Source organism: Leopardus geoffroyi, chromosome A2, assembly GCF_018350155.1.
Source record: "Leopardus geoffroyi isolate Oge1 chromosome A2, O.geoffroyi_Oge1_pat1.0, whole genome shotgun sequence".
In the NCBI taxonomy this organism is placed as follows: Eukaryota; Metazoa; Chordata; class Mammalia; order Carnivora; family Felidae; genus Leopardus; species Leopardus geoffroyi.
Window position 1 is genome coordinate 24112547 of NC_059331.1, and position 17750 is coordinate 24130296.

Consider the following 17750-nt stretch of genomic DNA (forward strand, 5'->3'; position numbering starts at 1 on the left):
CTAACCTGCTGTCCTACTCCCTAGAGAGGCAAGTTGGAAGAAGCACCTATCTGCTCACTGCCTTCTACTATTTAATCAAAACTAGTCCTGCCATTCCCACACTTAAACTTCTCACAATGACATCTGAGTTCTTCATTCAGAGACAGTGTGCTCAGTGGTTATGATCACGGACTATACTATTAAACAGACTTACCTTTGAGTTGCAGGCATATGGGCCTCAGTTTCTGCATCTACATAGGGATAATAATGCTCCCCAGCTCACAGGAGGTCGCAGAAATGTGGCCCTGCCTGACATGTAATAAACACTTTAGAAAAGTTCACTGGTAATAGTAATTTCATCACCCAAAGTCTTGACTGCACTGAATAATATATATGCCTGGGACAGTTTAATTCTCTGAAGGCATGTGAATCAGAGATAGTACATTCCTCAAGGCAGGGAGAGTGAAGGGCTCTTGATTCTACCTGACATGCAATGTAACCAGGGATTCTTTCCCTATAATGCTTTGTGAAACATGCTTCTGTGTGGCTAGTACATTTTACATCTAAAGAGTATTATGAAAGGGACACCTGGGTGGCTCAGTTGGTTGAGCACCCGACTTCGGCTCAGGTCATGATCTCACAGCTCATGAGTTCTAGCCCCGCGTTGGGCTCTGTGCTGACAGGTCAGAGCCTGGAGCCTGCTTCGGATTCTGTGTCTTCCCCTCTCTCTGCCTCTCCCCTGCTCACACTCTATCTCTCTCTCTCTCAAAACAAATAAACATTAAATAAAAAATTATTAAAGCGTATTATGAAAAATAACACAGTGTACAAAAATCTAGAAAAATTCTATTGTGGCCCTATTAGAGAAGGCTGTGTCCTAAACCAAGCAGTCATTTTTTGGCTTTTGGCAAGTTTCTACATTTAAACAAAGCTCCTCAAGGGAAGAACAAAGAAGATTTTGGCATCTCCTAAATATTACCCATGTTTCAGGTCATTTATTTAATGAAGTTATGGATAGAATTCCCATTGGAAGGGCTGTGATCACCCTGCTGCCCCCTCCCTGGAGATGGAAATTCTTTTCATAACACCCAGAACAGGTATTTTTTGCTCCCACAGGAATTTCAGACCTACCTTGGGAGCTACCTCAAAAGGCTGCAGAGTTCCTACCACTGCAAAGTTCTACAAAGCACTGAAGGAAAGTCTTCCACCTCTTAAATTCTACACCCCAGCTCCAGCACAATCTTCTGAGGCAACATAAATCAAGCCTACTTCTTTTATTATATGTCACCTCTTTAATAGCTGAAGGAAGCATCTGCTTCTTGGCCTTCTCTAGACCTAACACCCTTCACTCATCAACTGTCCCAGCTATGACAAGATTTGTCAGGTATTCCTGAACTGGTTACTCATATGTCTCCCCCATAGTTTACCACCATTGGTACCCAGAAATAAACTCATATAATACTAGACATGCATCCATATGACTAAATGTCTGCTAGACAATTTCTTTTAATGTTTTTTGGGTTTTTTTTTTTTTTTTTTTTTTTTGAGACAGAGACAGAGCATGAGCAGGGGAGGGGGCAGAGAGACAGGGAGACACAGAATCTGAAGCAGGCTCCAGGCTCCGAGCTGTCAGCCCAGAGCCTGATGCGGGGCTCGAACTCACAGACTGTGAGATCATGACCTGAGCCGAAGTCAGACACTTGACCGACTGAGCCACCCAGGCGCCCCTCTGTTAGACAATTTCTAAAGGTGTAATTGCAACACTGTTTGTATATGCTTAGTGAGATAACATACAAATTGACATATTTTTTTCATACTTTATTTTGGCAAAGACTGCTAATTGCTGCCAATTTATTTCCTTCTTCCGTTGGTACTAGCTTCCCTGAATGTTAACTGGACATAGAACCACCCAGCTGAAGGCTTCATTTTTTGGCTTGCCTTGTAGCCAAGTGTGACCATGTGATTTCAGCGCTGGCCACCTGACTGCTGCCTCTGCACTAGTTCTTGCACCTACTTAGAATGTACACAATGGAGGGATTTGTGTCCTCTGTTCACTTAGAACAGTGCTTAGATCGCTGCCTAAGGCACAGGAGAGTCCTTGTACATAGTGGATGCTTACTGAATAAACTGGTAATGACTGAGGTGTCAATGGATAGTATGTGCGCCTTAAAGGGTAGGGGGGTTCGTTTCTCCTTTCTGCTAACTGGAATGTGGATGGGGTGGTTGGAGCTGGGATAAAAATCTTGCATCCGGGGTGGAAGCCATACGCTGAGAATGGCAAAGCATCAAGATGGAAGGAGTGGAGGTCCCCAGAGACTACACAGCTACTTGTATGAGCTTCTGGAATGTGAGATTTTCTGTTCCTTGCATTTAAAGTTAATTAGACCATTCTACTATTCTAAAGTTATTGTCTTTGTAGTTAAGTTTTACTACCCTCTATAAGCTTTGTGTACAGCAGGACTTTTCTCTTCCACTAAAGACTCTAAGCCACCAACTTCAGGGTTACAAGAGAAACAGAAATCATGAGTGATAAGCCATTATGCATTTATGTGACTGCCTGCAGCTCAAACCACAATCAATGTTGAATGACATTTCCATGGATGACAATCATGACATTTATTTCCCCTCTGTGTCCACCACCTGTCCTCAATCATTGCAGGTAACCTAGAAAGCTATGACAAGCTTCATTGGTGTTCTGCCTGGCTCAATTTACTTTTCAAACTGAGCAGGTGGTAAATACAAACAACCAGACAAACTGGGACATTCTACAACATGTTACCACAGTATTTAATATTTTTTAAAGGGGACATGTCAAAGTTTTTCTAAACAAACTACTGGATAGAGAAAAGATGGCATTGTAGCCAAAACAAAAAAAAAAAAACATTGTTGACAGCATAAGGCTAACTGGAATCTGAAGATAGGATCAATGTATGTAAACTATGTGTTTAACATATTAATATGCAACATAACATTATACACACACATACATATATACATACACACATACATATATGACCTTTACTGCTTAAAAATCACTTTCTCATAAATGTATAATTTCATTCAATCCCCCTAACATCTCCGTAAGATATTGTAACTGAGTTTATCAATTTTAAGTAACGGATGCCTTCAAAACTCCTCTCCCAGGCTTCATTTATCCTGTCCAAATTGCCAGGCACTTAGGATTCCTCCCTAAAGAAATGTGATTTGTCTTTTCTCATGCTGACATGAAGTAAAGAATAAATTGATTTTTATCATTTTCTGCACCCTGCCTCTCCTTTGAAGGGTACTTACCTAATGAGTGGCTCTCTCAAAAGGGATCCCAGATCAAAGAGGCCAACAGGATAATGCCTTGGAATAAGCTGCTGCCTTACCTCACAGTAAATTTCCTAAAATAGCTCAATGTATACAAAGGCTTTCGGGCTATCTAGAGAAGATATCTAAAATGCAACAATACCCAGTAAATTAAGATGGATCTTACAATGTCATCAGATGAGTTTAAAATGTAGAAGTTTCCCTAAAATCTTTTCATGACATAAGCACCAGAAATCACCACAGGAAGTCTAAAATACACACTTCAAATCATGCAACTATTAACCAGCTCTCAAAACCCTTATTCATTCATTATTTAACATTAAATGCAACATATCAGTCAGCCTGCCTGTCTACCTATTAAATTACAATGCTAGTTGGAATAGTCTGAGCAAGCACACACAGATAGATTTTATGTACGTATCTCATGGCCTTCAATTCCTTTTAGCTACAGATATCAAATTCACCTGTCACAAATTAAATAATTGAGCTTTGGTTACTGAAATGTAAGCTTATTAACCAGCATTAATAAAACCAAACATATAGAATGATGTTCTTAATATTATTTTAATAAAATTCCTTTTAAATAGGAGTAAACTGAACGAAGATGAAACATTAGGAAATGTTTTAGCAAGAGGTTTTAGATATTTTTTAAGTAAAAGAATAATCTTACACACAAGGGAAAGGGAATATTGTGTTCTTCTATTAAGATACAGTGTTGGGGACTGTTAGTTCCTTCCAGTATGGGAATAATGACTGGCAGTTAGAATAGTAACCAATAAAAAGCAAACTAAATGGGGAAGTGTTGGAGGTGGGGGGAAAGAATCGTACATGAAATATAGTCAAAGGCTCTCCTCTGACCTTGGTTCCTAAAAGGGTTCTCAGGCTACAGGAAGGTACACTGCATTTTCTATGTCCATCTTTACCCCAAAGAGCTATGAGGGTCCTTACCTTTGGAAATAGCTTTCTAAGGATATCCCAAATTTCTTACAGAAGAAACTACTTTATTCATGTATTTATTCATTTATTTGCTTATTTATGAGTTTGTTCATCTCCTTCATTCATTTCACTAAAATGTAAGCTTCATCAGGTAAAACATTTTTCTGTTTGTTCACCTAGAATAGTACCTGCCACATAGTAGGTGCTCAATGAATATTTATGAATTTTTGAGCTAATTCATCCTTTCATCCTCAAAAGTTGATGAAATGCCTACCACATGACAGGTTCTAGATATCCAATATGAAAAAGAAATTCCACTATAAATAAAATAAAACCAACTGATGAGAATCTTCAAATTAGAGGAATCAAGCAATGTTTTCTCATTCTAAATTTTGGTCTGAATTTAAACTAGGAAGATAATCCCCTGCCCTGCCCAAGAAGAATGGGAGGGAAAAAATGTAGACCAGTATGGCACATGTCCCAAAATTATATAACACAAAACAAAACCCTGTTTAAAAATGAAACAGCTGGGTGTAGCTATCAAAAGGTAGGGATCTTTGCAATGATAGAACAGTTCTATATCTTGACTGTGACAGTGACTACACAAATTTATATCCACGTTGAAATTGCATATAACTAGATACACACACACACGAGTGCATGTAAAACCAGAGAAATCTTAATAAAGTTGGTAAATTGTATTTCCTGGTGTGATATTATGCTATAATTATGCAAGATGTTACCACTGAGGAAAATGATTTCTTATAACAGCATACAAATCTACAATTACTTAAAAATAGGTTAACAAAACAAAAGAGCAGAATACTTATCAAAACATTCTTTATGGGGTTCCTGGGTGGCTCAGTTGGTTGAGCGTCAGACTTTGGTTCAGGTCATGATCTCGCAGCTCATGAGTTCAAGCCCCACATCGGGCTCTGTGCTGACAGCTCAGAGCCTGGAGCCTGCTTCGGACTCTGTGTCTCCCTGTCTTTCTGACCCTCCCTCACTTGCACTCTGTCTCTCAAAAATGAATAAACATTAAAAAAAATTAAAAACAAAACAAAACAAAACATTCTTTATATTGACAAAACATTGGAACCAAGGTAAATGTCCAATAAAGAAGTGAACCTATGTGACAATATATTAAGTAATTAAAAATAATACAATTCTAGGTGACACAGAGGCTGTTCACCACTCAGTAAGCAAAAGAAGCAGGATTTACAAAATATGAGATTACAATTGAATTCTGTTAAAAAGTAAAGATACACCAAATGCCACAGCGTCTGTCTCCGCATGGTAGGATCATGGGTGATTTTGTTTTTTATTTTGTCTTCATATTTCTTTATTTTTCTTTTCTAAAATGAATCCTACTACCAGAAGAAACATCTAAAATGCTGTCTCTGCTATGTATGGGGCTTAGGTGAATTCTGTGTAGCTCTGAACAAAAACCAAACCAAGTGGGAAGATTCCATGGAAAGCCATTTCAGTTCCATATAAGAACCAGTGAGGTACCTACATGTGCTCATGGCTTCCAATGAAAATGGTGTTCACCAGGGACTGGTGAATGCCCTATTAGTGATTATGTGGACAGGAGTCTGGTTTATGCACACTGGGAGGTTGGACCCAGCTGCTTTCCAATTTTAAAACTCTGTGCCATTTGATTTTACAACGAATTTAACAGACACCACCTTTCATTTCAAAAGCCCCTTTTATGTTTCAAAGCACTTTCACATATGCTGGTTTATATTCCTTTCAGTACTTTTTTTAAAAAAATCCTGTCTGCACAACAATTCTATAGAGTAGGCAAAGCTGTTATTATCACCTCTATGTTACTGAAGACAAAACTGAGGTAACCAGAGAGTGATCTCACAATGTTATGGATGAGCTAATAGAGCTCATCTCCTTTCTCTTGACTCACAGCCCTACCTCTCTGTCCTCTAACACCATATAGCCTCTCTCTTCCCAACCAGGGTTTGGAAATGGTTATACTTCACCTAAAGTTGTTTACATGATGCCTGCCAGTTGAAAGAAAACCAACAATGCTTGACACAGAGTGACAGTATACCCAACTTTTTGTTTCCACTAACTTACATTGACTCAGTTAATGTCAAGTAACCAACATGTCACCTCAGCTTAAAAAGTCAAGATTGGTCAAACCAGTTGGTTGCCTTGAATAGCCCAGGAGGCTCATGAATCTAGTTGGAGTTGTTGGTCAATATAACTACCCTGTATCTGTGTCCCCACAGTCCCGGGACAGAGCCCATAAGTGGGGCTTCTGGGCCAGTTAAATAGTGAATAGGGTCCATATTGGACTTAATGAAGCAGGGCTTTGTTACTTTTACCAAAGGAATTAACAGAGGAATTCTGTATTTATTTTGCAGTGGCAGAAGATTAAGCACTTGAGCAATAATGTGGCAATTCACCAAAAGAGGTCTTAGTTAGGTGCTATCTGAAATCATGAAATTAAGTGGGAAAACATACACATGGAAAAGGTTTATATGTTTAAGAAAAATAAATCCAAATTTTAGATAAATGATACTCTTCACAAAGTATACTAAACAAATGACATATTTTCATTGGCTGATAGCGTCATTTATACACATATATCATTTTCCATGTGCCAAGCCCTCCTGAGTGCCTCTCCTCTCAACCACTCCATGAAAGTCATTATGGGAGGAAACAGAAGGGTCAGCAATGTTAAGGTCATTTCCCCTAAACCATACAGCCGCCAAGTGGAAGCTACAGGATTCCAACCTAGGTCTGATGATTGCCAAACCAAGATGCTTCACCATTATTTGTTCTCTGGAAACGTTGAAAGTATAAGTCCTTTTTATAAACAGGAAGTAATGGAAGTCTCATTCAAAAGGCATAATAAATCACTCCAGGAGATACAGAGTTAATCTGAGAATAGCTGGAGAACAATGAGAGAATCTAGGCTGAACTTTATACATCACAACATACAAGGAGGCAGAAAGTGGGACTGGTGAATGGAAAAGAATAAAGGCTGATGGTATCAATGTACTGTTATTGTTAATAAATTATTGATCAAGCCAGTAATGTCACAGATGTTTAAAATACTTTTCTTCTTAGCTATGTAAAATCCACTTTTCACTTTTAATCTATTCACTCATTCAATAAACAATTACTGAGCATTTACCATATGCTAGGAACTGTTCTAGGCAGTATGATAACCACAGTGACTCAAACTGATGAAAGTTCCAGGCTTGGTGGAATTCACATAAGCTGCATGAGAAAATAAGATAGTAGAAAGGGAACCTGAGGTAGAAGATTTTGGTTTTAATCCTGGCCAGATGGCCTTAAGCAAATTACTTGAAATCTCGCTAAATATCAGTTCCCTTACTTCTAAACTGAGGATAATAATATCTATTTTTATTACATATTACTTTATTAGGAAAAAGGTGGGTTTATACAGGAAAAAAACTACTTATTCTTTGGTCTTGGGAGAAACTGAGGTAGTTGACAAGGAATAAAAGTTTTGTCCTCATTATTAAATCCTTCAAAATATTTCATTCCATATTTTCCATGATCTAAGCTTTCTGTGTTTAATGTTAACCATGTGTAAGACTTGTGGGGTCAGGATAAGGTCATGCTTCTATACCTAGCCACCAATTTCAAAGTCTATGTTACAGGCTTAAGATGCCATAATTATGTATGTTTCCCTTACTGTGGAAGGAAGTTAAATTTAAATTATATCTTAGTGATCATTTCATCTTAACCTATAGAGAGATGCTGCTTCTTGCCTACTTCTTTAGGAACAGATCCAGAGCAAGTGATTATTTCTAAAACCTTTGAGTAATTTTCTTTCCTCTGTTCTTCCATGGTGATATTATTTCATTGTAAGAATGAAATAAGAGCTAGGTAGAGATGGGTGTGTCATAGGCCCACAGGAAGGATCACTGCCCAGCAGGAGGCCACACTTTATTGATTAAATCAAAGAAAGATTGGTTCCAGTCTCCCCCACCCCTTACCTACCCTACCCTCGGGTGAGGAGGAGGAAGTAGCAGGGGGATTTCCAAGTGTGTTTTTATCAGCCCAGCAAATCAGAGTCCTTGCTTTCTAAACAAAGAGGTGCCAACCTTGAGACTCTATGAAAGCCAACACAAGCTATGCATTGTACACATGTGAAAAGAATATAATTAGCAAAGTTATAGTCACAATTAGGAAATACCTCCTCAGAAAGGTTTCCAATTAACTTTGAGCAGCACTCAAATTACTATTGTGCTTAACGAGGCCTCTGTCTCTTAGCCAGCTCAAACCTTTGAGACAAATCTAAGAATAACAGCGCAGTCCACAAAAAACAGACACACAAAATGCAGTGCTGGACTTTTTTTGAATAACAAATATGAAGAATGTGCAAATTGGGACATGGAAGCTATATTGAAAGAATAAGAAGCATGGTTACAGAAATGAATAGTCAAGTGTTGGCTAAATTATTCTTTCTTCAAGCTCTCTTCGTCTTCTCTAGCCTTCCCTTCCCCATCCCGAAAGAAAAGTTAGGAAAGAGAATGTAGGAAAACAAAAATGGGTACTCACTTCATCTCCAGGATCTCCTCCAGTTGTTTTCTCCTTTCTATTCGGAGGTTAGCCAAATGGGCTTCTTTTTCAGCCAGGGACTGCTGTGTAGAGGCTAGGCGTGCCTTGGTGGCATCTAGTTCCTGTCTGGTCTTCTCCAATGCATTCATCAGTTCCTCTATCTGAAAGGTACAGGGAACATGGTGCATTATTTCTCCTTCATTCAAGCACAAGGCCTTCTTTGAAAGTCTGTATTCTGACAACACACACAAAGGAATCATAGCCATTCTTGAACAGGTACTGTAACTTAGAGCCCATTCTTTCTTTGTCACTGGTTGAAAATAAATGTTTCAAACACAAGAAATATGCAAATTTCTCCAAGGTCCTCTTTCAATTGGATTGTCCAATAACCTTTATAGAAACTATTTAATATATTTATTAGAAGTAGAAGGCAACTGGCTTGACCCATTTTCAACCTGTGTTTGGCAAAAGTCTCAGATACTGCCTCACAGTTGGCGGAAGGCAACACTCAAAATGCATTTGCCCAGCACAATATACTTTTGTGTGTAGGCCCCAGAGTATTCTGACAGGAAGTTAATCTACGTGTTTCAGATTCATTCATGTTTTAACCTATCAAAACCTTGTTTGGCAAAAGCGATTTGATGTCCAAGGGGCCTCAGAAGCCCCCTCTCACCTCACATCCCTGCCTCACTTTCAGGAAGCAAGGTTTGGCCAAAGGTAAACAGAATTCCAGCCACAAAAGGTTCAAGTTTGATTTGCCCCTGAAGTTTGAGAGGGTTCTAAACTTGAAATAAATGACATGTAACTTTTATAGGGTGCTAATACACCATAGAAATAAGCCAGACTATCAAATATCCAGGATTTTTAGCCAGGTCCCAAAAAATTGGACCAGGGAGCCCCAAGGCAAGGCTTTATCCTCCCCAAACCATTGGGGGCTTTTAAAAGCCAACACACAACAAAAAGGGCTGGTGTTTATGGTTCTGCACCAGAGACTTCCGTGGAGCAAGCCAGTGAAATGCCATCCCTTGCACAGATGCATGCCGCATCCACCCTGCTGATTTAAAACCATGGTTCCAGGAAGTTTCTAGATTCCAGAGTTGATGTTTGGGTTTCTAAGCCACCCTCCTTCCAGCTGAACTTGGCAGAATGGGATCATCCATCACTAAAGTCAACAGAAAGCCCTTCAAAATGTGTCAATGACATGTTAAGTTCCAATTCATAAAGACTTTCTACACAATTTCTTCAGTTTTACATGGAATTTACTCAGAATAAGCATTATAGTTCACATCCAAGGTAAATCACATGCTTTTAAGATTCAGAAAACCCTCCATTTTCCCTGATAAAAAGAGGAATTTGATAACCATAGAATATAAATCAAAGCCAAAACCAAAAAGAGTTTAAAAAGCAAGGAATATGAGGATTAACCATGAAAGTCCCAGAACTACACCTGCTTAATTGTAGAATAAATAGTATTATTATTTAACTTTAGAAACATACAAAATTTAAAAATCAATCATAATTTGTTTCTCATATAAATTTATAGAATATTATAAATATGACTAGCAGCCCTTCTATCAAGAAGTGCTTGGTGAGACTGAAGCAGGTTTTTTCCTCCTTTCCCTCCACCCCCATTTTTGATAGCAGTGTAAAAAAATATCAGAATTATGGTCATTCCAAGTACCAACAAAGATTCAGTCTGTCTAACCCTCTATGGGATGGCCTGTGTCTTCATGTCCCTGTTTCCTTTCATAAATCGCTCTCTATTCAAATGCACTATTGATCCCAGAGAACAGGGAGAGTATCCAGGATTCTCACTTGCTAAATCTCTCTCTCATGAAGTTGAAGCTGACCTGTCTGCAATCCATAGACACAGAGCTACTCAACTGGGTTTCCCAGTTCTTAGTTCACCTGCTACTGTACTATTTGGGGCCAGCCCCAGCTAGTTTTATATTAACCCAATTGTAACAAATTACACCTTAAAGTAATGACTTGCAGACTTCCCTGGCCATTTCAGCAATAACCACATAGAGAAACATGGGCACCTAAGAGATGCAGTCCAGCGTTTTTACTGATGGAGATGCCATTGGCTTCCAGCATCAATAACTCCTAGTGTGAGGTGAGACTCCTATTCTCAACAGCTTGCACCAGAGTCTCCAACAGTTTCCCAGGCCAAGGTTTCCCACTCCTCCAAATTCACATACCCCAGGCCAGTGAGCATGGCACACTGAGGACCATTGGGGCTACTGGCATCAGATACATAGTTCTAGTCTTCACACAGACACTGTTTCTCCCTGTAATTCTGTACAAATGACCACTTGATTCTTTGAGCTGCAGCTTCCTAGGTGATGCCCATGATACCTCCTCTGCTAAATGCCTGGAGTTCTGCAAACTATTTCCCTTGCTACCACAGCGGGAGCTTTAAAAAGAAAGAAATATTTTCTCTGTTGTGGCTCACATATTCCAGTTCTCCTTCTTTGGGGCACATGGTAGGGCCACACTCCCCTCTCCCTTTTTTTTTAATTTAATTTTTTTTAATATATGAAATTTATTGTCAAATTGGTTTCCATACAACACCCAGTGCTCATTCCAAAAGATGCCCTCCTCAATACCCATCACCCACCCTCCCCTCCCTCCCACCCCCCATCAACCCTCAGTTTGTTCTCAGTTTTTAAGAGTCTCTTATGCTTTGGCTCTCTCCCACTCTAACCTCTTTTTTTTTTTTCCTTCTCCTCCCCAATGGGTTTCTGTTAAGTTTCTCAGGATCCACATAAGAGTGAAAACATATGGTATCTGTCTTTCTCTGTATGGCTTATTTCACTTAGCATCACACTCTCCAGTTCCATCCACGTTGCTACAAAGGGCCATATTTCATTCTTTCTCATTGCCACATAGTACTCCATTGTGTATATAAACCACAATTTCTTTATCCATTCATCAGTTGATGGATATTTAGGCTTTTTCCACAATTTGGCTATTGTTGAAAGTGCTGCTATAAATATTGGGGTAGAAGTGCCCCTATGCATCAGCACTCCTGTATCCCTTGGGTAAATTCCTAGCAGTGCTACTGCTGGGTCATAGGGTAGGTCTATTTTTAATTTTCTGAGGAACCTCCACACTGCTCTCCAGAGCAGCTGCACCAACTTGCATTCCCACCAACAGTGCAAGAGGGTTCCTGTTTCTCTGCATCCTCTTCAGCATCTATAGTCTCCTGATTTGTTCATTTTGGCCACTCTGACTGGCGTGAGGTGATATCTGAGTGTGGTTTTGATCTGTATTTCCCTGATGAGGAGCGACGTTCAGCATCTTTTCATGTGCCTGTTGGCCATCTGGATGTCTTCTTTAGAGAAGTGTCTACTCATGTTTTCTGCCCATTTCTTCACTGGATTATTTGTTTTTCAGGTGTGGAGTTTGGTGAGCTCTTTATAGATTTTGGATACTAGCCCTTTGTGCAACATGTCATTTGCAAATATCTTTTCCCATTCCGTTGGTTGCCTTTTAGTTTTGTTGATTGTTTCCTTTGCTGTGCAGAAGCTTTTTATCTTCATGAGGTCCCAACAGTTCATTTTTGCTTTTAATTCCCTTGCCTTTGGGGATGTTCCCCTCTCCCTTTTAACTGGGGTGGGTCTTTGGCCAATAAAATAATGTCATTTCCAGGTGGAAAAATTTAAGTGCTAGTACTCAACCCCAATTTTCCCTTTTCTCTGTGACTATAGAAGCATGTTTCAGATGACGCCTCCTTCAGCCTGAGTCCCTGAGTAACCACAATGAAGCCCAAAGCCAACCCACATCATACAAGCAAGATAGAAACCTTTGGTGCTATTTTGGAGGTACACATGCACCCCGATGTTTATAGCAGCACTATCAACAACAGCCAAAGTATGGAAAGAGCCCAAACATCCATCGATGGATAAATGGATAAAGAAAATGTGGTATACATATACAATGGAGTATTACTCAGCAATCAAAAAAGAATGAAATCTTGCCATTTGCAACTACGTGGATGGAACTGGAGGGTATTGTGCTAAGTAAAATTAATCAGTCAGAGAAAGACAAAAATCATATTACTTCACTCATATGAGGACTTTAAGAGACAAAACAGATGAACATAAGGGAAGGGTAACAAAAATAACATAAAAACAGGGAGGGGGACAAAACAGAAGAGACTCATAAATATGGAGAACAAACTGAGGGTTACTGGAGGGGTTGTGGGAGGGGGGATGGACTAAATGGGTAAGGGGCACTAAGGAATCTACTCCTGAAATCATTGTTTCACTATATGCTAACTAATTTGGATATAAATTAAAAAAAAATAAAAAATAAAATTAAAAAAAATTTTTTTTAAATAGTCTCTTATAAACACAGGGGTCATATCCACCCTCATTTTCTTCAAACCAACTCTTCCCTTGGGTTCTCTGAAGCTCTCTTTTAGATTGGGAACCTACTTCCCATGTTTCTTTTGTAAATTCTTCATCTTCCTGTAGTCTATAATTGGATCCTTCCTCTTATTATTCATTACTAGAGACATTTTCTTCACCCATGTGGATTCTTAGGAGGAGAATTGAGGTCTGTCTCCACAGCTCTCACCTATATGCAGATACCTTTCCAAACTTTATCTTTTACTCACTTGACCTCTTTTACATATACCTAACCACCTGTTGATCACTTTGATTTGAATGTCCTAACATCACTTTAGATTCATTATGATCAAAAGCCAACTCATGACCCATGCATACCTGCCTAAACCAAATCCTTATTACCCACTCCTGCCCTCCCAACCTGCCACTCCCTAACACACCCACAAGTCCAACACCCTAACTTTTTCTCAGTCTCTCATGTTTAAGACCTCAGAACTACATTTGTTTCTTTCTCCTCTTTCTTCATTTATTTTCCATTTATTATCAAGTCTTAATAGCTCTATTTTGGAAACACTTCTGGGATCTATCATTTCCTTTTATCATTACTTTTGATGCCACAAGCTCAGGCCTCTTCCCCTCCCACATTTCTGGAGGGGTTGAAAATAATTGCGTGAGTGTGTGTGTGTGTGTGTGTGTGTGTGCATGTGTGTCTGTTCCTAGCCTTTGTCTCTACCCCTACCCTAAATAAAGACATGGCTTTGCTTGATCAGCTTCTCCCCCATCATAGTATATCTCTCAGTGAGGTCCATTGCTGGATTTTAGGATGTGGAATTAGCTAATGGGTAGCAAAGTAAACTTGAGAAACTGAGCACAAAGGTACAGGACTTTGAAGCACAGGCTACGGTGCTCTATGTAATAAAAAGTGGGAGAAAGAAGTCAGAGGGGAAAGAAGAAGAATGATCCTTGAGACTTGGGACAGAGAGAAGTTTATTTTAAGGGCAAAATAAGGAAATTGCAAAGAAGAGAAAAAGGGAAGGAGGAAAAAGTCACTATGGGTTATTCCTGGGGCCCCTTCAATGTTTTCCAAAGACACACATTGAAGAATTAGACTACCCTTTTGATTTTTTTCAACTGTTTTGACTGTGTGTGTTTGAATGTGTCTTTTAACTGGATCCCTTAGGTCTGGGATTCAAAGATGTCCCACAGGACTCACTGTCACAACTTATGCCTACTGCCAAAACAATATGCCTAAACCACCAATATTTTGTCAAAAGTATCACTGGCCTGGCTCCAACATCTCAAGGAGCTCCCAATTACCCACAGTAGTGGCCTTCAAATTGTGTTCCCTAGAGCCCCAGGGTTTCCCAAGGGCACCTGTGGCTTGATAACAGATCAATGGCATGGGAAGAGGAGTGTGAATTAGCAGGGATCTTTGTCCACCATCCCACATTCACAGGGAGTCGTTCTACTTGTATTTGTTTTATATATAGAATTCCACTCAGGATTTAATTTCAAATTTTTAAAAAAAGTTTAACGTATTTTAAAATACTGAGAATGATTAAAAGCATGATTATGAAGCCAGACTGTACTAAACATACTGTTTTACCATATATGAGTCATAAAACTTTGGGAAAGGGTCTGAGTTTTCTCATCTGTAACAAAATTATTTCTCATAAGAGTTACTACAAGTATTAAGTGAAGCAATGAATGTAAAGTTCTTAGTGCAGACACTGGCAATGGCAAATATGAAACCAATACATTCTTAAAAGAAGAGGTAGTAATGTTAATGAAACAGAATTCAGGAAATAGCTTACCACTCACTATCTGTGTCACTCTGAATTATAAAAGTTCAGTGGGCCTCAGGTCCCTCAGTTGTGATATAAGGGTAATAACAGACCTTAGCTCACAGGACTTTTATAAAGATTCAATGGGTTAACATTTGTGATACCCTAAGAACAATGCCTAGTACTTGGTGTCATAGAAATGTCAGCTCTTATTAATACAGTGCCTAGTAAGGATTCAACCCATTTTATGTTTAATTGTTACTGAGTTCAAAGTTTTTGCTTCCTGTCACCTACCCTCAACCGCATACACACACACACACACAAACACACACACACACACACACAGATGCACACGCACACATGCACACCCCTGGACTCCCCTATGTTGACCCGCTCCAGTTACTGAAATCTTCCATCTTTTAAGTTCTGTCACTTCACAGGATACAGCAATTAAAAACTGGAGCTCTGAAAAGCACATACCTGGTTAAAGCTTTGGTTTCACAATAGGATCTCTACAACCTGAGGCCAATCTTAACTAGGTGCTTCCTAAACTTTGTTGCACATTAGAATCCTTTGGAAAGATGTGAAAAATCCTGATGCCATGGTGGCATCTCCACCAATTAAATCCCAGTGTTTGAGGATGGGAGTCAGGCTTTACATTTTATTAAAGTTGCAGATGATTTCAAAGTAATTCCAAAGTGCAGTCGAGTCTAGATACCCTGGATATTACTGACGTCTCTCTAAATCTGCAGGTCCTCCCCTATAACATGGGAAGGAGATGGAAACTACTGCACGGGATTGGCAAGAGCATAAAGCATCCAGCCCTCTGTGTTGGACACCCTGGAAATGTCCAGTACATGACAGTTACCATTGTCCCTAGTCCAACCCAAGTACCAAATACCAGTTCTTACTGTCGACACTTGACTTTATGCCACCTAATCAAATACCACTTCACATTTCTGCACAACTTTTCATGTGTATGCTTAATTGCTACCACTGGATCATAATCCCCTGGAGGGCAAAGACCACATCTCTGTCTTCTTTGGAAGTGCCTTCAGCCCCTGACACAACACTAGCATCCATACTCAATAAATACCTACAGAATGGGAGGAAGGGGAATGCAAAGGCATAATTCTGAAACGCCCTCCTTTGATTCACTTAGTGCAATGATGGATGAAGTGTAAGTCCGAACCTGATACTTTCCTACCCCATAAATCAGTGGTCCCCTTGCCATCATCCTCACCAAACACCCTTCAAGGTCTTGCTCTCTGCTGCCTCAAGCACCTTCTCTTTGCTATGGAGATGAGAGGGCTCAGTTACCCAGATCTTGAGTGCAAGGGGGTCCCACATTCACTGTAACCCCGGCAGCCACTAAGAGCACCCAGAAACCTGAGTTTCAGGATGGCACAATAAAAGTGTCCCAAGCTTTGACCTGGGGTACAAGCAAGCCAGGGTTTTGTCCTGCTCTGTAGTCCACATGCTCTGCCCTGGGACCTGGAAGATGTATACTCCCTCCTTCCTTCCACCACCTCACTGGATGTCTCCTATGTGCCAGGCACTCTGCTGGACACTTGTGACAGGCTCCCCCTCAGAAGCGGTCTGGTTTGGCAGGCAGGCTTAAATGAAAAAACTATTTAATCACAATTGTGATTTTAAAAAAAAGCTATTAAAGAAAAGTACTGAGTGATAAGCAAGAGTAAAACAAGAGCCAATCCTGCCCTAGGCCTCATGGTCTGCCTCCCTAAATCAGTCGAGTGGGAGTGGCTTGTTGAAGAGGAAGGAAAAAATGAATGCTGGTTGCCCAGGCTGTGGGCCTTGTGGTCCTCTTCATTAGGGAATTATTACTTGGAGAATTACAGTGATTATGAATCAATAACCGCTTTTGAGAAGTCCAGCAGGAAAACAACACATTTGTCTCGACTTAACACAGCGTTTGCTTCTTTTAGAAGTACATCTATTGGTAATTCACCAGACCATAATATTTGCTGGGGGAAACATTTTTTTTAGAAAGCTGTTTAATTCCTAAAATGCCACCTTCGATGAAAACAGAATTCACAGCAACCTCAGAAGTCTTTTGCAAGTCTCAAGATGTTCCAATTTAAAACAATTTCCTAAAAAGTCCCGAAATATGTCAAGACCAAAATTCTGATCCTATACCTAGAAGGCTAGGATTACATTTTAAAATATATCAGCTTGGTGTTACAAATCTAGAAAATAATAATTAAAGGCTTCTTCAAGCTAGATGTCTACTAGGCCACAGGGGCACACCAATTTAAAAAAACTTATATAGTTGTGTGTCATTTCTGATTTTATTAGTCATTCCATGTGGCAGATTATAAAATTGTTGAATTACCAGAACTATTCAATTGTATTCAAATAATTCATAACTCTGTACACTTTAAGAATAATGAAGCCATGGGGCACCTGGCTGGCTCAGTCGGTTAAGTGTCCAACTTCAGCTCAAGTCATGATTTCATGGTTCACAAGTTCGAGCTCCGCGTCAGATTCTGTGCTGACAGCTCGGAGCCTGGAACCCTCATTGGATTCTGTGTCTCCCTCTCTCTCTGCTCCTCCCCTGCTCGCACCCTATCTCTCTCTCCCTCTCTCTTTCTCTTTCTCTCTCTTTCTCAAAAATAAATAAACAGTTAAAAAAAAAAAAAAAAGAATAATGAAGCCGTTAAATGAATTTCTAGAGTCCAGTGCTTACACCCAGCTCTGGAGAAACTGTCGGAACTTTTAAAGTGAACAGTGGAGTCTTAAAACAATAAAATAAAAAACCTGTTTAAGACCTTAAATCATTAACATGTGTCGACTTAGACTTACACATACA

The 17750-nt window shown here is 39.6% G+C and overlaps 1 protein-coding gene across 16 annotated transcripts in view; it reads right to left on the reverse strand.

Annotated features, from left to right (window-relative positions):
* ERC2 (ELKS/RAB6-interacting/CAST family member 2) overlaps window positions 1–17750 on the reverse strand; it is a 937892-nt gene that overhangs the window by 355445 nt on the left and 564697 nt on the right. For all 16 annotated transcript variants that reach the window (XR_006715875.1, XR_006715877.1, XR_006715878.1 and 13 more), the window contains one exon: window positions 8782–8942. Coding sequence is in view for 12 of the 16 variants with exons in the window: in XM_045493241.1 (XP_045349197.1) it covers window positions 8782–8942 (161 nt within the window). In the remaining 4 variants the exon portion in view is untranslated. The remainder of the gene's footprint in view (window positions 1–8781; window positions 8943–17750) is intronic.